General features: G+C 44.1%; 1 protein-coding gene across 22 annotated transcripts in view; it reads right to left on the bottom strand.

Moving 5' to 3' along the window:
- dlg2 (discs, large homolog 2 (Drosophila)) overlaps nucleotides 1-22,279 on the bottom strand; it is a 186,417-nt gene that overhangs the window by 45,175 nt on the left and 118,963 nt on the right. For 16 of the 22 annotated variants that reach the window (XM_048237879.1, XM_048237880.1, XM_048237883.1 and 13 more), the window contains 7 exons: nucleotides 18,686-18,736; nucleotides 16,801-16,925; nucleotides 13,082-13,251; nucleotides 11,999-12,135; nucleotides 10,660-10,804; nucleotides 10,017-10,182; nucleotides 4,328-4,387 (listed from right to left, as the gene is read on the bottom strand). In XM_048237879.1, the coding sequence (XP_048093836.1) occupies nucleotides 4,328-4,387; nucleotides 10,017-10,182; nucleotides 10,660-10,804; nucleotides 11,999-12,135; nucleotides 13,082-13,251; nucleotides 16,801-16,925; nucleotides 18,686-18,736 (854 nt within the window). The remainder of the gene's footprint in view (nucleotides 1-4,327; nucleotides 4,388-10,016; nucleotides 10,183-10,659; nucleotides 10,805-11,998; nucleotides 12,136-13,081; nucleotides 13,252-16,800; nucleotides 16,926-18,685; nucleotides 18,737-22,279) is intronic. The other 6 variants (XM_048237887.1, XM_048237892.1, XM_048237901.1 and 3 more) reach the window with 3 other exon arrangements.

The following is a 22,279-nucleotide window of genomic DNA, read 5'->3' as shown; positions in this document are numbered from 1 at the left end:
CACTGATATGGCATGGTGGCAACATAAACACAGCTAGCAATTGTATTAAATTGCAGTGATGATTAAATGTAATGGAATATTCAACTAAGGTAGACTGCTGTTGTTCACAGCATTAAGCTATTTATGGTTGATATACTCTGAGTCTCTGGCCCTCTCTTAGAGCCAGGCATAGTGAGCTGGCCCTCGGAAGAAAAAGTTTGGGGACCACTGTCATAAACCCAGCTGCCACAAACTGTTAGAATCTTGGAGACTTCAAAAGACAGACTGATTTAGAGACCAGTGCTTGGCTTTTTTCAAAGAGCCTCTCTTGGTGCACGATCAGATCATGAGTCAGATACTGTTACAGACCCACTTGAGCTGCAATCTGCACTTGCAGTAGAGAAGCAAAATGTCTAAACTCTTCCAAACAGTAATTTGCCCCTTGGTGCAAAACTCCCTTGAACTTTTGCATTCTGCAGGGGGACTTTAAAGAGACAGTTTGATTATTTGCCGGTTCAGTGGAGCAGATTGTTCACTACAGCATCGCTCTCCGGGCGATAATTGGATTAGAAACAGGAAACGGGCTATGCATCGGGCTCCTGGCACCGAGGGCACTGCACAGAACTCACAGGCCGGGGTGGAAATCAGACTGCAAGGCATATTGTTACGTTACATTACAGCAACCAACGTGTCCCCTGGAGTAATTGGCCAATGGGATAACTGACATACAGAACAACGAGATGCAGAGTTACACGTTGTATCTTTTGAGGAGAGAGCATGATGACGGAGCACAACGTGCTTGACGACAGTACATTTGTCTTGTTTGTTTGTTTTAGGTTTGTTTTAACTGATGTCTTTCACAATGTAACGTGCGTGAAACAAGACCTTGTGAGGGCATCTGCGTTATATGAAATATATTACGGCATTAAGTGTGGCATTACGCTCAGTGGATAATTCACACACCATGCAATTTACTGCTCTCATGTCAGACCATTGCAGTGTATGATTTCTGCCCTCTCGTCTAAAGCCAATGGTCACTGTAACACTGACCACAACACTGAAATCAATATGTCCTCTGTTTTTGTTTCAGCATGACGCAGACTGTTAACACCGGACAGCTCACAGTAAAACACTCTAACAGCCACATCCATCTGATGGCACATCTTATTCTCAGGACAGATGGAGAGAGGCCCCTTACGGTCTGTAGTATCATGATGTATGCACTCAGACACACAGAGCCTGTCAGGGCTAAGTCATGAATTATGACACAGGATTGGAGGGATTCAATCCACTGCTGACCAATCAACATGGACTATCAAAAATCACGAGGCAGTTAGTCCCATGTCCATTGACGTCTGAAAACATGTCAAAACTGCCATTGTGAATCCAAGCACACTGTTATGGTGTTTTCTTACTTCTCATTTATAGCTTATAACACATTTAGTTCTCCCTCTAAAAGTTCAAAAGCTGGCTGAGCTTGTTCATTTAGCATTTCATTGCCTGATTGTGGCGATCTGTTCTTTCCATTCATCTTTAATGTAAAATAAGCACATGTCTGTGCCAGAGCTGGTAGAGATTTGCTGTTGTTTTCTATTCTGGCTACAAATGGACAAGTCAGATTTCAAGGCACGCAGACCCACAGAAACAAGGTTGGAAGATTTTAAAAATAGTCCCTGAGTGCTTCTGAGTGGAGCAACAGACCACGCAAGTGTCATCAAACCAGATAATTGTGAGTTAATATGTTACAGTGCGCGCCACTCATCATTAAGTGACACGGTCTTTGGGAATTTTTCCGAAGGCAAAAACAGAATCAGGCTCCTCTCCACACACTACACACACACAAATTGGACACACTGCAGTCCAAACATACATACCGGTATATAAAATTGTGTTTTATATTTAAAGAAATTAAAAAATAATATACTGTATATCACAAAACCTTTTGTCCTATTCAAGTGTATTCCCATTTCAGGGGGAGGTGTGGGAGAAGGGGCCAATAAATGACAAGGTTCATGCAGCTATACTACAATCAATTCAATCAGAATTAGGATGCACTCAGCAAAGGGTGACAGCTATGGGCAAATTTCCCAACGGTCCTTGACCGCAGTCAATATGCATCAACAGATAACAACAAATAAACACTGATACTCCAGATAATGATGCAATGCTGACAGCATTCACATAAAAAAAATCAAGTACCGAGTGAAATCAAGTGTCAAGTAAAACACACATGCATTAAGGAACATTTTTTTAAAAAAGATTTGCATTTCAGGATATCTATGAACATTGCCTAGTGTGTGAGAATTAAAGCTGCAAACAGACCTCAAGATTTTCTATTTTGAAACAATGGAACATTGGTTACAATCAGATAACCAGTGGTAGTCGTGGGCTTGAATCCTTTGCGATTCTTTCCACTGTTGATGCAATCCAGATTCAATCAAACACGTTTGATTTTATCGTGCCCAGCTTGTTCTGTGGTTGTCATGGTTGCAACTGTGACATTAAACTGCCAACAGCTCAATCGTTACATACTCCCAGAGCCGTATACGGCTCTGCATACTCCTAATGTTTCTGTTCCTAACAAGCCTCTGATAGTGTCAGACTCAATCTGCAGGTTTGGTTTACGCCACCTTGTTGTAGTTGCGTACATCTGAAAAAAATCAGGAGATCTGTTTGTAGCTTACGTTCTGAAGCTCTAAGACTGGTCCTCTGAAGAGGACTATGAAGAACATAGGCCTACAGTAAAGCACCCTTAATAAAACAATCCATGCAAAAACCTACTGGTAAAAAGGGATTTTTAAGAAGTCTTTTCTATCATGGCACATGTTTCAGTAAGGACCAGAAGGGACATGGGAAGGGAGCATGCAGGACAGCCAAGGAAGGTGCAGGGCAGGTGGGCATGCAGTGCAGCAGGCAGAGGGTGGTGCTGGTGGTGGTGCAGTACCTTGTGATCTCGGAGTCGGGGAGCAGACCTAAGTGGAAATGAGGGAAGGGGTGGGGTGCTCCAGGGGGGAATAGAGGCGGGGAGAAGGTGCAGCTCACACAGTTTGTTCACAGTGCTGTAAACTGGCTCTGGAGGCCTGGTGGCAGAGACAAGAGAGCAGCAAGACAGACAGAAAGAGACAGACAGAGAGAGGGAGAGGGAGGGAGAGAGAGAGAGAGAGAGTGTGAGAGAGAGACAGAAAGAAAGAAAGAGAGAGAGTGGTTAAGTTGTTAATGTTAGTTGTGCAGAAAGAGAGAACAAGAGACCAGGGGTAAGGAGACAAGGCAGAGAAGTGCATCTGTAGCGTGCACAAGGTTAAGAGGAGGGTGCCAGGTCATGATTAGTGAATTAGGGCACTAGTAAAGCGGGATTTTGTGAGACTTTTACTATCTAGTACACACACTATCTTAGAAGGAGGCCCCTTCCTCTGAGCACACCGACTCACACAAAGACATTTCTGGATCACACAAAGAGAACGGGTCCGTCTAAAAAGCTGTGAGTGAGCTGAACACCTGACTCACCTGATCATCAGAATATGGAAAAAAAACAAAAACAAGCAAACCAACAAAAAACGAACTGCCAAAAAGATACCTGCAATATGACAATAACTGAGAAAGAGGGCAGCCAAAGAAAATAAAAGTGTGCCGGTCTACTGGTCTTGAACTGTCTGAACGTATCCTCAATTTATGATCATTTTGGGTAAAAACCTTTTGCTCAAGGTTTTTACACAGGCTTAAAATGTGTGCAGATGTGCAAACAGTTCTGTGCATTTCCGTTGCAAAGGTACCCTGGCAAAGTCCTATATTGGACCACAACAGCATCCAAAGAGCTGAACAGAACATCCTCCTTACAGTGTCTTCCACCAGTTTCTGTTTCTCACTCTCTCTCTCTCTCTCTCTCTCTCTCTCTCTCTCTCTCTCTCTCCCTTTCCCTCTGCCTCATTTTTTCGTGCAGGGTACTGTATCTTCATGCAGAATGCAAAGCATCGCAAGCAACTAAATACAGTGAATGTTTTTTTTTCTTTCATTTTTTTATTTAAAGTATATTTGAACTTTTGCCTTTATTGAGGCAGGACAGTGAAGAGACAGGAGGTTAAGTGGGGAGAGAGAAAGACTCCGAAATACAGGTCAGATTCAAACCCTTTGAATCATTTTAAGTATTTACGGACACTATAGCTGCTTGACCCACAGCTTCCTCTTTTCCATGACTGTGTTGATGTTAGTTTGAAACCTGATGAGAACAAGTGTGTGACAAGAACTGTGTGTGTGAATCTTCAGTGGAAAATCACCAGCGACAACAGAGTGTCTGCACAGCCTAAAATAACTTTTCCACTGAAGTCAATGTCTGTTCCCATGAGACTCTCACCTCAACTGGAAGTGCTGGGACTCAAACCTGTGACCCTCCCCATCATCTAACGAGGCATTTCTGATTGGAGAAAAAATATGTCATTCAGTACAGTCAACCAACGCTGTCTTGAAATGTGAAAATATCTACTGTATGCAATCCAAGCTTGAGTTAAAATATCTGTTGGTACACCTAAAAAAATGCATTCATAATATACTGTATGACTAAACGTGATCACATGTGATCAAATGTGACAAAATGTTGGACAGCAAACATCTAGATGAGTCACACAGGACAGCACAACAGAGCGAGTAACAAACAACAGGATTGAAAAAAACAACAGCGACTCACTGAAACTGAAAGACAGACTACATGCCAACAAAGTCCTCACACCCTCATCAGTGTGGAGAGTCAAATCTTTGCTCTTCCATGTACCAGGTCATCCTAAAGCTGCTTTATTGTACAGGAGTGCGTTTCCCAAAACCATAGTTGCTAACCTGTTAGCAACTTAGTTGGTTGGCAATGGGAAATTGCATTGCAACCAACAAAGTTGCTAACAGGTTAGACAAGACAAGACATTTGGATCCTCATTTTATACCCTCTCTCATCAACTTAGTTAGACCAGACAAGACATTTGGATCCTCATTTTATACCCTCTCTCATCAACTTAGTTAGCAACTATGGTTTTGGGAAACGCACCACAGGACGTCGATCACCTACTCAGACTACTGTTATTGGACTATACAGCAAGAAAGCGCTGGCTGTTCCTGGTGCCCTGGCCGATGCGTTGTGTTGGGCTGTGGCAGCGCATGCAGCAGCACTGAGCTGTGCCGAGATGGGAGTGTGTTGTTGTGAGGGTGCTGTGAGCTCCGCTGTGCTGGGTGGTTGCAGGGCTGCATTAGCCATGCCTCTGCGCTGGCAGATGATCTCGGTGTGGCTGGCTGTGCTAAATCATCCTGACATCTCCTCTGGGCTTCTTCAGCCCTCAGCACTGCCTTGCAGTATATCCTCTCCTCTCCTCTCCTCTCCTCTCCTCTCCTCTCCTCTGCTCTCCTCTGCTCTCCTCTGCTCCCCTCTGCAGACAAGACATTTGGATCCTCATTTTATACCCTCTCTCATCATCTTCTCATTTGCATTCCTGTTTGCCTAGTTCTTGTAAATCATCCATTATATTACCCAATTCTTTTCTGTCCATCTGTCTCTCTGCCTTCAAAATTATGCAAAACATCCACTTTAACTACTTCATTCTATATGTTTCATGACGTGTGATCAGTGTCATAGTTGAAACGGTAGAATCCATGAGTGTAATCCATGGTCTTTTAGCTACGCATCCAGTGTGTGGGTTAAAAAACATATTGATTGGGACAAAGCATTAGACAGTGCAAGCCAACAAAGACATTCCTTCACAAGCACGAAAGTGACAGGTAATCGATTAGCTTTTGCGCACAAATATCAACCACCATTTCAGCAGAACTGCGAAATTCCACCTTTAAAGGGGGAGCCCACTGAGCGACGTGTTTGAGACGCAGGGACCCAATCCTACACTCCTTGGCTCCTGCAGACATCACAGGATTTCTTGGTGTTTGTGCGTAACGTGTCACAGCAGTGGCAGGAGCCAAGTGAGCATGCTGCAAGACAGCCGAATGCCAAGAGAGTGGCATGCTTCTCTCCAGGTTTGACACCAGTTGGCCGTCTCACAGCCAGAAATCAGCCTGCGTCGCGAGCTGGCCGCCGGACAGACGCTGAGGTAACATCATAATGACAAATGACAACCGCACTGTGGCAACATGGCAGACGGGGCCATCTATTCTGCATAGAGCACTGAGCAAGCAGGTGCATGTACAGGACCATTATGTTCCAAGTAGGAACTTGTAACTTTAAGACCAATTTCTGAAAACGCGTATGCTGTCTATATGCAATATGGACTGGAATCTGTGTTCTTTAAGTGCAAACTTAACTATACCAGTCAAGCTAGTTTAAATAGTGATCCTGAAAAAAAATTATCAGTTTGCGTAACATTCAAGCAATCTCATTGATGTGGAGTGCTGTTACAATGAAGATCTGCATAGCTGGTATACAGCTGACATGTATGGTAATAATATGGAATAGCAGACATGTATGACTGCTTGTTAGCTCTAGATATCTGAGATGCAAAGAGTAAAGTATCAGCAGTGCTGTGCATAGAAACATCAAAAATCTCTTGTGCAATCACTTGTCATAACCAAAACCTTGTGGTGAACCACATAATATGTGAGAAAGCCATTTCAAATGGATACTGTCTGTGATGTGTGCATTGATTAGTTCCCTACATTTGATTTGGACGATCACTAAAAACTAAAACTGACCACACCCTATTTCATTTCAAACACTTTTATCGACCCATTTCGGACCACAGCCACAAATTCAACCATGAGTGTGCGTCCACGGCCGCGTTCTAAAATGCCGCCACTGAGGCCCGACCAATCAGACCTTCGTTTCGAAACCTGGAGTTTCTACACACTTGAGAGGTTGGGTTCCTACATTGAGGCGGCCACAGCACAGAGCCTGCTGCCCGCCTACGCCGCAGCAGAGGAGCTCAGGGAGCAGTGCTGGGAGAGCGCCCCACTTACTTACGCCTCTAAAACATTCATGGAGGTCGTATGGAAATGGCGGCTGTGGCGTCGGGGGCGGCGGGCTGAGAAAGAGATGACCTTTTAGCGGCCCTGCTCCGAGTTTAGCTCTCTCATGGAGGCCTCCCAAACAGCCAGCCATATTCATTTTTCATGATCTGAGGCTGGCTGGCAAAGCCGACAAGCAAAGTCTTACTAGACCACACAGGCCAGTGTACTGGTTTGTGTTATATCGCCAGAGACTGCCCTGGTTCCTGAGAGCTAATTCTCTATCAAAATCATTACACATGGTCATTTCATAACTCTGACGTAATATTATTTTAAAGATGTTAAAATTAGGTTGTATAGCTATATATAGCAATACCAAGCACACTGACTTCTTACTTTACTCTCAACACTGCTCTATGCTTTCAGTTGCTCTCCTTGTCTATTGCAGATGGGGTAGATGAGTCGGCTAAATCCAAAGATTAGCCCATCCTATGAGAAGCAACGGGACCACGTAAACCTCTTAGCCCAAGAGAGGGACGGTCTTTAATCCCCTGTTAAAAAGCTTAGTGAGGGGTCACCATCTGAAATCTTTTACTGGTTTTACTTTCTGTGTGAAAACTTCTAAAAAGGTGCAATGGGCAGGAGTGGGGACAGACTTTGTGAAAGACATTTTAAAAGTTTGAACCATGTAAAAGCATGGTGACACATTTAAAAAGGGCAGACTAGCATCAGGCTTTTAGAAACAGCACTTTTCTCTGGCTAACAGAGATACTGTATGTGTGAATAAAGTTGGATCTTGAAAGTGGGCATTCAACTGAGCATACTGAGATGCAGCCAAGAGAAGTTGAGACTCTATGCACTCCTGCTCAAGACGGCCTTATTGTAATGCACAGCACCTTCCCCAGACAAAACATCTGACTAGTGACGCCTAGCAAATGCAAGTACACACACACAAACATCTCTTGTCTGCACCATGACCTACTTGCTTTTGTGCTGTATTTTTTTGGTGTATGCAAAAATACATTCAGTCTTGAGAGAGAGAGAGTGATATGTAAGGGATAATGTATAGAACGCCGGTAATTATCGGAACATAAGTCCCGACAGGTCTTGTTTCGTCCTGAAGGGACTTATGTTCCAATAATTACCGGCGTTCTATACATTATCCCGCTTATTACACGGCTACTTGCCAAAACGAAATAATAAACTCCCCACGATATGACTTTAGCCTACATAACCTAGCCTATTTGTTACCGTTCATCGTGGCATTTGCTGAGAAACAAATAGTTAAAAGTAACAACACACGCTGCTGAACTTGAATCAAACATTCTTTAGAACACAGCTGATCAACCGTCTGCTTTCACGTTTGAATGAAGTTCCAGTCCTTGCGTAGTGATATGAAAGACATTAATCAGAAGCACAAAACCCGTTGCCATTGACAGCGGTGATTAAATGCTTTGCCGGTGATTTATGTAGATTTAACATAGGCCCGAACGTTGGGAAGGCCCATTCATGTGAATGGAACTTTCTGCAGCACTCTGAAGAGCCGTGTAATAAAGCTCATTTAATGTAGCCAGAAGGAGAGGCTGGGCTTTAGTTTCTAGTCATTAAAGGGAGTCAACTTTCACAGCTACGGCAGAGCACCTGAGACCTGGGATCAAGGAAGGGGTTATAAGGCCAGAGAGGAAGAGAAGGACTCCTGATGTATCCTTTGGAACGGAGGAGAGAAGAGAAGAGAGAGAGTGAGAAGAAGAGAAAGGAGGAGAAAGGGATGGAGGGAGGGAGGGAGAGAAAGAGTAAGGGGAAGGGGAGCGCAGGAGTTTAGAGAAAAGATAGAGAGAGAGAGAGCCAGGAAGTGGAATCTCCTAATGAGTCTGAGTGCACACTGTGCTGACACTAAAGCTTCGCAGAGGAGCATTCGCTCAGAAAAACAAACCGCCTGGCGCAAAACATATGCTTCCCAAAAACAGCTCCGAACACAAAAATAAACTCCATTACCATCTACTACCATAAGAGGCGTGTTAAAATAAGCCATGCTAACTCAGAGAAATACACTTCACAAGGGGGATATGGCCACAACAATGCCCTAATTTTAGTCCCAGAAGCACATGAGGCTTGGAGCACATTTCAGGGTTGTTAAAGGCACACTAAGTGAATAACTACCGGAAAACAACTGCTAACTGTGCATGATTATATCTGATGCTAGATATTTATCACGAAAAAGAAATAGAACACAATCCATGGATCCGCTCGTAAATTCAATCTGGCACTGAAAATGGAATAGTCTGCAGTTTGAAAAAGACAAACGTTCAATCTCCCTATGAATTAACAGTTTCACATGGCTCATAACTGAATTAATTCAAACAGCGGGTTTCAAAAGGGGGGAGGGGTTCTGATTCATTTCAAGAGCTTGACAACTACGGCCTATAGTTTGTAAATAAGAGTGTATTTGTCCTATTTCCTCAGTTTCAGTTAGACTGATGTGACACTCTCCCGCTCTGTCCCTTCAGCTGGAGTGACCAGAGTCCAAAAGTCTGATGCTCTGAATAAATGAACAATTCTAACAACACGCTGAATTCACAAAGGTTTCAGAGTGGTGTAGCAGTTTACAAACGCACCCAAAGTTAGACAATAGGTAACACATACTGTACTTCGAGTTTAATTATAGAGCATAGTCAGCTCTGATTTTTTTCATTTTGAAGAGACAGTGAAACTGTTGAGAACAGTTGAGTCACACAGTCAGATGAAGGGAAATGTATTCTCTTAGGAGTGATATTTGCCCAAAAGTAAGAGAAATCGTATGATCTAGAACTACATTCAAGTGACCCCTCTACTAGCAGGTGACAGGGCCACTTGATCATAAACATAGCTAGACAGACAGGGGGAGAATCAATGAAAACGGGACAGAAACTAGACACTCGGAACAGTGCTTGGGACAGTGGGACAGAAACAGTGAAGGGACCAACAAAACTCAAAAGCAATCCCAATCACTGTGGTGGTGATTTCTTTTCAGATCGCCTTTGGGTTTTCCACAGGACAACGAGAGGAGGGGGTGGGGTGGTGGACAGATAATCTACCTGTGGCCACTGGCGTCTGGTAGGAGAGGAGGTAATTACCGTAAGAAGGAAAAACCATCCAACCTGTTAATGTCCTCTTCCCCGAGCAAGTGTTTGGGGATGGGGGAGTACCTTCCTGGGGAGATGGGCGGCAGACTGGACTTGTACTCCAGGGTACCGTTGTTGCCGGGGGAAGAGATATGGTTTTCCATGGCTGGAGAGAACGCTGGTGGAGAGAGACAGCACACACACACACACACACACACCGCCAGATTTCTAAGTGCAGGGGACAAGCCGAGATGAGCTATGAGACATACGTTCACACTCGGTATCATGTTTCAACACACTTTAGGTCAATATCACACCGGAATTGTCCTTTAAGTTCACTTACTATTCTGTGGAAAGACTGCTCCTACTGAGCCTACAAAAAAAAAATATACAATCTAAGTATAACTACTTACTACTACTGTTACTACTACTACTACAACACACTACTAGCAGCAGACAGACAACTGAGAACAGGTTTGTGTACATTAGATGCACACACAGTACAAGGGCACAAATTCAACATATAAAACTAATGACTGTAGTCACTTTAACTGATGATACCAAAGGGTAAAGAATAAGTACTAGATCACTAGAGAAGAAAGAGAGGGGGAAAGAGAAAGTAAAAAAAAAGGCAAAAGAACAAAAAAAAACTTACAATGTGTGATATCAGGAGGCCCATAGGGATCCGATAAGTAAACGCTGGTAGGCTTGCCCACCTTCAAATAGACTACATCAGACGTATTCTTCAATATGGCTACAGCTTCCTCGTGAGTCACTTCTTCCAAAGTGTAGTTGTTTACCTGTGGAAAAGCGGAAGAGAAGTCCCGTCGGTTATGCAAGCGCTTTAACTCACCATCCAGCTGTCAAGAGGAGCAAATCAGCATGGCCCACAGAACTGGCAAATCCTCCCAGTCGATTGGATTAGGGGGGGGGGGTGATGGGGGCGCAGAGGGAGGGTGTGTGTGCGGTTAATTAAACATGACTCCACTCTAACGACCCTCCCATGGGGCACAGTGCTCACACAGGGCCCGCGGGACACCAAGGGTTTCACCTCACATCACGCCACGTCACGTCACGTCATGTCTGAGTGGCCTGTCCAGATGCAGCGGCACACTGTGGCCTTTCTGAGTGTCACCTCCGACGGTGTGACACGGTCAGTGTTTAACACTCAAAACAGCTCAACTGAGAAAGTAAAAGCCCCATGTATCAGTTCTACCTGTACACTCAACAGAGGTGATTTCATGAATTAGCTTATCTACCTGGCTGAAGAGTTGTGCTAATGAGACTAAGCTGCTTTAGGGAATGGTTGGAACATGCAGTATGGGATAGGACTTTTACTTTCTGAGGCAGTGAATGATATTTGATTAGTCTCTATCCTCTTGCATCTATGTTGAGGCATCCAGAGCCCTGTCTATAATCACAACCGGCCTGTCACTTTTTTTGTGTGGGTTGCCCTCAGAGATGGCGTTAGGAATTTTATGAAAGAATATAATATTTAATGTTGATGCTAATTATGTTCGGTGAAGGCGCCCTATCAGTGCAGGGCCCTAGGAGGTCCTCTTAAAGGTACTATAAGCGATGTTGGGCAATGTCACTTCTGTTGACCTTCAAACAAAACAGAGAGCTAGCTCGCTACTCCCTCCCCCTCCCGCAATCTCGTCGGTTATTGGCTGGAACACTGTTTGTTATGTTTCATGGTGCAGGTTGCACAAGTTTATTCTTGTTTCCATTTGTGGAGCCTGGGCTGTCTACGGTGTGCTCAGGGGACAGGCAGCTAGCGGATAGTGAGGAGATGTTTGCTGTATGTGACAAAAACTGTTTTAGCCTAAGACATGTGTGACATCGCTTAGAACTTTCCTGCGCCTTATGGTAACCCTGGTTACCTTTCCCTCTGTTCCCCTTTCCACCCTCCAGCCCCCTCCATCTCTAGTCAGACGCCCGCTCGCACCAACACTGAGGGCCAGTGCCAGTGTCTGGTGTCATCTGGCACTCACCATGAGTAACCGATCTCCGACCTGCAGCCTGCCGTCCTTCTGCGCCGCTCCGCCGTCAATAATTTTGGTGACGTAGATGCTGTTGTCCCCGGGAATGTGCTGGTTGCCCACCCCTCCTGCGATGCTGAAGCCCAGCCCTTTGGGAGAGACACAGCCAAGCATGACAGGTAAACTGGTGTGGAAGCACACAAACTGCCTTAAGAAGAACTAAGATAAGAACTTCCTCTTGCCATGGCCAAACAAGGAGGGTGTGTATAATTCCTTTCAGGTAGCAAATAATAGCATTTCATGGTCTGCAATCTGACTGCCAATGTGATTTTTTTTTCTCTCCCATTCATATTTCCAATATGATGGTATCTCTCTGAAAATGCCATGCAAGGTATAATCTGACATATGCTGGTTCCACATACATAAAGAATGAAATGGCTGGAAAGTGCCAGGTGCATTAAGTAACCTATGTGCATTAAGTAACCTATGCTGGTTTCTTACAAGCAAATCTGATGAGCTGTCAAAAGTTTCTCATTAGGTGCTCTTGAAAGCCCTTGAGTATACGAAGTGGCTGTTAAGGAAGTTTTAAAAATTCAAAATGCTCCAGCTTAAAGAAAAGAGCCTCACTTTGCATTGCCAGCGGCAAGACCTTGTTAAAAACTCTTTAGCATCCTGTACACTGACTTCCCAGAGCACAATTACCTCCACCGGAGCAGATGGAAACACTTCACCCGGCCAAAAACTTGACTAAAACACCCCCCGCCTCCCAACCCCCTCAGAAGGTGCTGTAATACTGCATTACTGGCTGACGACAAACCACCCAAACTCACATTACAGGTACTCTAGTAAAATCCCTGAGTGCTGCCCCCCCCACACACACACACACACACACACCCCTCCTCCATACTGCTGCTTCATAGCCAGCTTCTAAATAATAAATAAAACATATCAGCACCAGCACTCCTGCTGCTGAGGGAGTGTGGGGGCAGAGAGGAGAGGAAGGGGGGGGGCGGAGGAGTGATGGAGGAACTGCTTCCTTAGTTAGTTGGGAATACATCATCATCAAGATGCAGATTTCGGAGAGGAGAAGAGCACCTTTGGGCCCCTTGATGAGCTTGATCTCCACGACGGTCTCCAGCATGGGTCTCCTGCGGCGGACGTACAGCCTGACGATCGATCCGGCCACCTTGAGTGCCTCCACGGCCTTACTGTGGGACACCTCCGACACGTCTGAGTCGTTCACCCGCAGGATGCAGTCGTTCACTCTGGAGAGAGAGAGAGAGAGAAGGAGAGTGCGCCTCTTTAACATTTCAACACAATCCATCTTGCTCTTTTATTAGTATGTGTGAATGCAGGATGCAGTTGTTTACTTTGAGAAGAGAGAAAGAGAAGTCTCAGCACTAGTCTGGCAAAGAAACACACATACCAACTTGCACTACTATATATACACTTGTAGGCAGGACGCAGTTCTGGCAGAAGCCACTTTGAACCATTTCTCAACACTTTTTTCCCCCCAAATGCTGTCCCCCTTCCCAGATCACACTTGCACTTCTATCAGTGTGACGCATGCTCTCCCTGGAAACAAAGCCCAGATCCTGGCAACGGAAGTGGCCTGTTCTACCCGCTGTGCCGCAGAGGCCAGTGAGATTGGGTTCAGGGACTGGTCAAGATGGCTCTCCGAGGATCCAGAGTGGGCGGGGAGGCCAAAATGGGGTGCTGGGGGGGGTGGGTGGGAGGGGTTTTGGTCGGACGTTTCTGTGCCCTGGCTGCAGTTAGAGGACAGCACTCTCCTCAGGGCCTCGCGCCGACAGCGAGCAGCTGGGTCCCTGTGTCCACACGGAGCCCTTCTGCGGGCGAGCGCGCACGTGCGAAAGAGAGAGAGAGAGAGACAGACGGGCGAGATGAGATGAGATGAGATGAGACGAGACGACCTGCACGCCGCCCACTCCAGTCTGCCATCTGAGTCTCCGCCACTGCTGCTGCGGCTCTCAGAGGACACCCCGACCACCCAGGAGATCAGAGGAGATTAAGATGAGATGACAACCTCGCAACGGAGGCCAACGCACTGCAGTTGGATAGGAGCGTATGTGTAAATGCGTCTGTGTGTGTGTGGTGTGTGTGTGTGTGTGTGTATGGTAGAAATTTTGGATTACTAAACAAATCTTATTACATAGAGGTGATTAACAATACATTTTCATATATTGTGTATGTTTTTCTATACATTCAATACTATGCATCAACTTTGCTTTGTCTGTCATTTGCTTGACTTTCTAATAAAGGTCATGCAAACCCTTTTGTCACGAGTTAAGGGTATTCTGCCTGAGGCAGTAATATTAGGAATATCCTGACAGGAAATGGACTATGGCAAGAAAATGCTGAAGGATGTATATGTATTGTATTGTATTGAACAATTATCTAACTTACTTGGAGTAGCCACATGACTTGCGTATGGATCACATGCTATGTCCAAGAAGTGTACATGTATTGTTGTATTTCTGCATGTATGGGGAGTTTTAGAGAAGAACATTGTACTTATGTGATCTGTATTACCACAATGTAACGTGTATAAGATGGGGCCTTGCCCTAGAGAACTTTGAGTAGTGTTACTGGAACGTGCTGTTACCAGTGACTTTGCTCCCGGTATCGTGAATAAACCTGCAGTGTTTTCTCACACCTGAGTGTGCCTGGAGATTTTTGACCACACGTGTATGTACTGTAGGTGTGTGCGTATGTGTGTATGTAGGTGTGTGTGTATGTAGGTGTAGGTGTGTGTGAGTGTATGTGTATGTGTGTGTGTGTGTGTGTGTGTGTGTGTGTGTGTGTGTGTGTGTGTGTGGATAGGAGCGTATGTGTAAATGCGTATGTGTGTGTGTGTGTGGTGTGTGTGTGTGTGTGTGTGTGTGTGTGTGTGTGTGTGTGTGCGCATGTAGGTGTGTGTGAGTATGTGTGTGTGTGTGGTGTGTGTGTGCGTGCGTGCACATGTAGGTGTGTGCGAGTATGTGTGTGTGTGTATGTGTGTGCGCATGTAGGTGTGTGTGAGTGTGTGTGTGTGTGTGTGTGTGTGTGTGTGTGTGTGCGTGCATGTAGGTGTGTGCGAGTATGTGTGCGCGCATGTAGGTGTGATGCGAGTATGTGTGTGTGTGTGTGTGTGTGTGTGTGTGTATGCACTGCTGCTGGGGAGCCCACCGCACCTCTGGGAGGTCACTCCACAGCCTCCCACTTTTCTGCCCCCCCGTATTTCAAACTCTATGAAAATGGACACTTCAAAAGAGAGCCAATAAAAAGGCACAAATGCTCTCTGAATGGAGAATGAATCCCATTCCGAGAGCCAAATTACACTTCATGCATTTTCTATGCACACCTCTTGCCTGACTTTGCAAGAGCTGAGATCGTAATAAGCCTCAGGGAAATCACTCTGACAGTGTAATTAATGATCTGTTTTCCAGACAGGCAGAGAAAGTCATGCATTAGAGAGAGAAGCCCAGTCTCTCAAAGGCCGCGCGATGGGCTCGGGCACAGTCAAATCATTACTTGAGCAAGACATAATCATACGGGAGGTTTTGCTCGGTGTGTATGCTACAAAGCAAATCATTTCTTCAAGTGAACTTCTTCAAGACTTAAAAGGCCTGTAAGAACTGGGCATAAATCAGTGAACATTATTCTACCATCACAAGAATAAAAAGAAGAGGGGTGTGTGTGTGTGTGTGTGTGTGTGTGTAGTGGAGGCCGCACTGGGAGTTGACTGCCTCTGGGGACAATAAGACAGGAGAGCCAGGGTCACAGTATCCACATGGGACACACTGCTGTCAAACACAGCTGCTCTATGGCAACAGGAGTGCAGTAAAGCTTTCCAGCCCTAATCTAATTGAGATTATAATAACAATAATCCGCACCTCTTAATAAGCATGTCCAATGACCACAACATGGACTACAGAGGAAATATAGCACCGGTGCTCCATAGAGAAAAACATAAATCCCTGTGGAAAGGATTGGTCATCACCATTTGTCCTTTGAAAACATACCCAAAAGTAAAAAAGAAAACCTGGAACGGAATGACAGTAACACCTGCTGAATAAAATAAAATAAGTGCTAATGAAGTGTGAAGTAGTAATTTACTTTCAAGAAAACTTCAAAGCCTCTGGGAGGTCAGAGTTGTAGTTTTGCTATGCGAGCAACTGTGAAACAATCTTTAAATGTGTAAAGATTTATGAACACATTAAAGCTTAACCCTAGAGCACTATCTGATGAGGAATATGAACACGGCACATCAGACAACCCAAGAAAAGGAAATCTGCTGCACTAGCATAGGTGAAAGAAATGACTCTGTAGTTCTTAATACCACTACACAGATTCAAACAAGATCAAAGAGCTCTCTAAAGATGTTTCAGCAGGAGAATACTAAAGCATCCAGTAACAATGTGAAATGTGAATTCATCAGCAGAGAAAATAAATAAATAAATAAATAAATAAATAAATAAATAAATAAATTTAAAGGAAGAAATCAAAGCCAACACGGCTCCCCAAAGAGCAATTAGGCATGTGGTGGTCAGTGGGCGCTTTAATCAGCCACAACAACAAAGATGAATTCCACTTGAGACTGTCAGCATTTCCCTGCAGCAGCACAACAGTGTGGGTGGGTGAGGAATCCGACTCTGTTAAAGTGCGAGTGACAGGCTGCCTTTTCATCGGGCACAGAGAGGATGCAGTACGACACTCCTGCCATCTAACCCCATACACTTCTGCTGTGTGTCTGCAAGTGGCACTGGAAATGATGTGGGGGTGTTCACACGACAGTTGCCCCGGGATTGGCTCACCTGAGTCTGCCGTCTTCAGCGGCAGCCCCTCCTGGGATAATCTTGGTGATGAAGATGCCCGGGTCATCTCCGATGTGGGGGTTGTCTGTGCCGCCAGCGATGCTGAAGCCTAGTCCTGAGTTTCCCTGCAATTAGTGCACAGGAGCGTCATAACAGTGTGAATCGCTTGGTACACGACAGGCACAGGTGCATGATTTTACAAGTGCTTTGGGGTTTGGCTGGTTCGGCTGCTGTGATCCCTCTGCAGGTCCAAACAGACATATCTCAAGTGCTGTGCATCTACATTTGAGTAGAGGATTCAAATAGAGAAATGAAACATAGCTGCTAACAGTGAATGCTAACTTCTTCAATCAAACCTCAGTGAATGGTACATGAAAGTGTCAGATATATACACAAATAGTAGGATTATTAAGAATATAGAGATGATTAACACTCTCATTTTAAAGGAATAGGACACACATTTGTGTCTATATTCAACAGTAAATGTTCATGACAAGTGATGTTGATGATGAATGTTGTGTGTATAATGAAACTATTGGAAGGAGAGCCAACAGCCGCAGGGTGACTGACAGCAGTTGATTTTCATCGGTCTGGGAGTATAAAGGGTGAGGGCTGTGAGGTTAGCGTTAGCCAGCAGCTTCCTCTCCGATGCTTTACGGCCGTGCCTCCACTCCACCTCTCCTGGCGCCAGCACGGGGCGTGGAAAGCAGAGGTCATAGATTACCAGTCTGGTGACAGTGACAGAATGGACCACTGCAGTCAAATTATCGCCCCCGCTGCAGTCAGTCCCTTAAGCCTGCTGTTTTATCTAGGTCCAGTACAGGGAGTGAGTTGAGAGCCTCACAAAAGGCAGCTCTGTGTGGCATTGGACATCACGGCTTGACAAATCACCGCTGCCTTTGCTTGTACTGACCTTTGCTATTGTTAGTGCTCCGATTTCAGCGAGCGAGGATCTCATTTCAGCTGTCAAAATGTCATCTACAGCTGGCTAAGCCGCTTAGGCACAGTGAGGCTCAAGTGTGTGTGTGTGTGTGTGTGTGTGTGTGTGTGTGTGTGTGTGTGTGTGTGTGTGTGTGTGTGTGTGTGTGTGTGTGTATGTTCATTGGACACATCATGCAAATTCTGAAACCCAATTAGGGGACAGCCTGACTCCAAACATCAACAATGTCAGGACCCTTATCAGTCCTTCACAGTCATGTGTCCGTAACTAGAGGTAAAGACAAGTTCTCAAGTCTGCCCAATTGAAATAGTAGATCCAGGCATTCTGCTGAGTGACAAGGGCCAATAGAGGACTGCATCATATGCTATGGACAACTGGAACTGCACATCATATGCTATGGAGATGCAGTATTTGTATACTTGAATTTGATTAGATTTTATTGTTTATAGAATGGGAAGAAATTCTGAATTCTACTCACTGCTGCCCACATACAGACGGTGAGAGAGGATGGTTGGCTTTTAATGGGCACTTCATAAATACAGTCTGGTGGCCTTTAATGGATGTCTCTAGTTTACAATGTTTTTCATGAGGCCTTCATAGATCAATGCAGTGACAAGGTAAAAAACATAACTCAACATTGTCGATTGGGACACCATGCATCATTCATGCACAAGGGCTGCTTTTGACATATACTAAATCTATTGCAGGGTTCTTGGTCTTTTATCATGGTCATACACACTTGCTTGCTTCTACCATTTAATTCAACCATTTTTGCTGCAATATGTTAAAGCTAATTCTGTATTAACAGCTTTGTCAACAGCACATACAAATCTTGATACACTCTCTAAACCAATTTCTATAGTTGGCTATTGGTTGGATATTCAGATATATACAGCCTTGTTGATGAGCACGGTAGCATGAAGGTAAACATTACATGCAGCTTACCCGCTCTAATGTAATCTCTTCAAACTCATATTCGATCTCTGTCCCGTTCACCTGGAAAAAAAAGAAAAGAAAAATATTAGACCATCAAACGAAAATGTATAAAACACTACTGCAGTGTATCTAGCAGTGCAGCGTAAGTAAGTACACTGTCTATTGGGTCTACTATTCCTGCCCTTGTTTTGGGTGAGAAAACTGGTAGTGGTGTTGGTGCTGTTTGCAAGGTTTCTACGTTTTCAGTAGTTAGTGTACTGCTTTTAGCCCTGATCTCCCTACTGCAGCTTTAAGGACTTTGTTAGCTAAATCAGACACGCTATAATTGGCACATATCTAAATTCCGCACAGGTCGCTGCTTCTCATGATGATCGTCTGGACACCCACATTCTAGACATGATGAGACTTTGGGAACTGTTAGAAAGCTGTAAGGGGTACTGATAGATAACCAAAATAAAATGTAGTGGGCAATGGGTAATTAATAATTCACTACATTTTCAAGTATAGTTCTATATTATGGACTTTTGCGTGTCAAAAACTGCCTTAAAGTGGGACATCCACTAATTCTCTAGATTGTGCATTATGTATTGAATGAATGGATGTCCCGAACACAGGCAATGACTTAGAAATAGCAGTAATAAATAGAGGCCTGTGGTGTTAATTAGGGACTAGTTAACAAGTTGATTAAATACCAAATCTCAGCATGGGATATTATGTTACAAAATAGTCTATTCATAATTCATTAATTCATTATAAATGTCTAAAGTAATGAGTGGAACTCCAAATTGTACAAAAATGGCATTTCAGCTGTAGCACTAATAAGATTGCTCCCAGTCTGCCTCCATGACATCGAAGAGGTGGCAGGCGTTTAGAACATCAAATGAGTTGACAATTGGGCTAGGTAGTGCTTTCCATGTAATTGCTTCAATCTGGACACTGCTACGGAGACGGACACAAAAATCCATAACGTTTTACCTGGTCGCTTTTGGTGCACACTGCCCTGCATCACAACACTGTGTCCCTCTTAATTTGGAGCCCTTATTCATTATTCCTCTCAAGGGCTCCGAAATGAAATGATGCTGGCGCGCCCTGCGGCATACAGAGAGGAAGCTCGACGGATGAAGTAATCAACTTGGGGGTGACCTTTAAATTAGGGTCATTAACGCTGTTCATTAGAGCTTTGGCTCCCTTCATTCAGGCTTAAATAACCATGTCTAAAATACTGATCACACGGCTATTTAATTCACTTTTAGCTGCTTGTGAGGAGGTGATGTCTACCCACCTCATACTTATATGGCAGTTTAATGGGCTTGATCACTTTCAGTCAGGTGGAGTTGCCAACCATCACTCACCACCAGGCCGTCACAATTATAATACAATCACCTGACCTGATCTATTGGAGCCAATTGCTTCCTTTCATGTGTTGAAACAGCTGGATGAAGCTAACACAAATGTCATATTTCCTAACCCATCAGTGTGTCCACATCATTTCCCACCATTTGAGGTTTGACTGGCGCTTTGTATATTGCAGTAATAGGCTTTGTATATTTAATTTGCATTTTAGTCATGTCAGCCCTGTACAATTTTTGTTTACAGTCTAAAAGGCAAGAAGAGATGCAACCTCTGTTTATACGGTAAGTTCTAATGATCAATGCTAATAAATGTCTCTTCTTGAGAATAATGTGTATTATTACATTACCAGGCTCATATTACAAAAGTGCAAGAATATTAACAATATTTATAACAAAAAAAGACAAATCAATCAATCACAATTATTTCCATAACACTTAATCATCAGTCTCATGATTGTAATAGCCCTAGTCACAACGTTTTCCATTAACGTTACTGGAACATTATTTTAAAATGAGTCGTTCACTGAATTCCTTTCTGATGAAATTGTTGTTGGTGAAAATGTGCATCCTGTATTTTTGCTGTTCCGTGACTGGAGCTCATCACTGTCCTAATTAATAACAGTACAAAGCTCACAGATCCTCGCCCGGGGAATTTAAGAGTCAGTTGCAGCGCGTAGGTTTTCTAGAAGAGATCAACACCCCGCAGAAATACAGATTTACTGCCATCATAGCAACAAGATAAACAGGCTTAATGAAGTCACGGCACAGAGGCACACAGAAGAGGGCAAAATTTTACATCAAATGAGGCAACATTAAGAAAGATATTGCACTTGGTCTGATCTAAAGGTTTTATTCTATCTAGAGTCAAATCACAAGGCAAAAAGACACATCAGACAAAAACAATGCAAATATCCATCTTCGGTGGTCTTGCACTATACAGGATAGCCCATCTGCGGCTATAGGCTTTAGCTCTTCTGTGAAACTAATTCAGTGGAAAAACTGTGCCATACTGTAATGACTGTTTAGAGGCAAACACATGGAGTACAGATGACACTATGGTGGAGACTGACCTTGAAGTGAGAGCAATTTAGCTGGGATTCCATCCAAATGAAACCCATATTTTATGCACATTCATAAAAATTTGGACTAAAGTAAATGCAATTTTTTTTTAAAGTATATTTTTCCCTGTAGTCCCCGTAAGTACTTGACCCGAATGTTGCTGCACCACAGCTCCCTGGGAAATGTGAATTTTCCACCTGGACACTAATCTAATCAAATGAAAGGTGAACAACAGTGGGTTCAAAACTTGATTCTGTCTGGGTAACATTAACCACAAATGCAATTTGATGTGAACAAACTGGCTTCTTTTAATCTTTTTTTTCCACTTGGGATTTCCTATTCCAATGTACAGCATTTGGATGGAAATTGAAAGAGACTGATAAATCATCTCAGGTGTCTACCATCCATCCACCTAATCAAAACTCACAGAAGTATCAAGTTTACTGCAGCAGAAAGATGCAACTACTGCCACAAACAAAGCCAGCTTGATGGTGGTGGTGGAAACTGTTGAATCATTGAAGCATCTGAACAGTGTGTGTGCAGCTTGTTTGCAGTGTCAGTCATCACAGAGAGAGCAGAAGCTGTTTCAATTGCTTAAGCAGAGGGACAGGATTTACCGGGTGGTGTTGTCGCAAATGTTTTTTTGTTTTTCTTTGCTTTTTTACATACGACACAAGCCATAAGGCCATGAGAACTCGGAGAGTTAAAATAATCTCCAATGCTTATGATGTCCAATCTAAATCTGCTTGACAAACCTACAGTATTTTATACTAGCCTGAAGGACCAGGCTCAATCAGAAAGATTAAGGGTCTGGCTACGAGAAATGAAAATGGCCCAACTCAAGGGGCGGCACATTTGAATATATCACTGCACGCAATTGGGTAACACTAGACCAATGTTTACTGACCGATTCCGGACGTCGACGCAATCGGATAACACTACGACCAATGTTTCCGGACATCGACCTTGCAGCGCTGTAATCATCTGTTTAGCTCGCCTCTGGCCTGCCTACATCAGACACACCGATGGGATTGGTGCAGCTCGGTTTCACGGGCATAGGTAATAAGCATCATTACTCATCGCCACTCGCGAGCAAATTAAAATGTAGCTCGAAAATTTAGAGCGAAAACTCTGGATTTCCAGGGTAATTTTATACAGTCTAGGTGACAAACCCAGACCAGGTGATGCTACT

Source organism: Alosa alosa, chromosome 2 (assembly GCF_017589495.1).
Source record: "Alosa alosa isolate M-15738 ecotype Scorff River chromosome 2, AALO_Geno_1.1, whole genome shotgun sequence".
NCBI classification, from domain to species: Eukaryota; Metazoa; Chordata; class Actinopteri; order Clupeiformes; family Clupeidae; genus Alosa; species Alosa alosa.
This window is presented reverse-complemented; position numbering and strand designations above follow the sequence as displayed.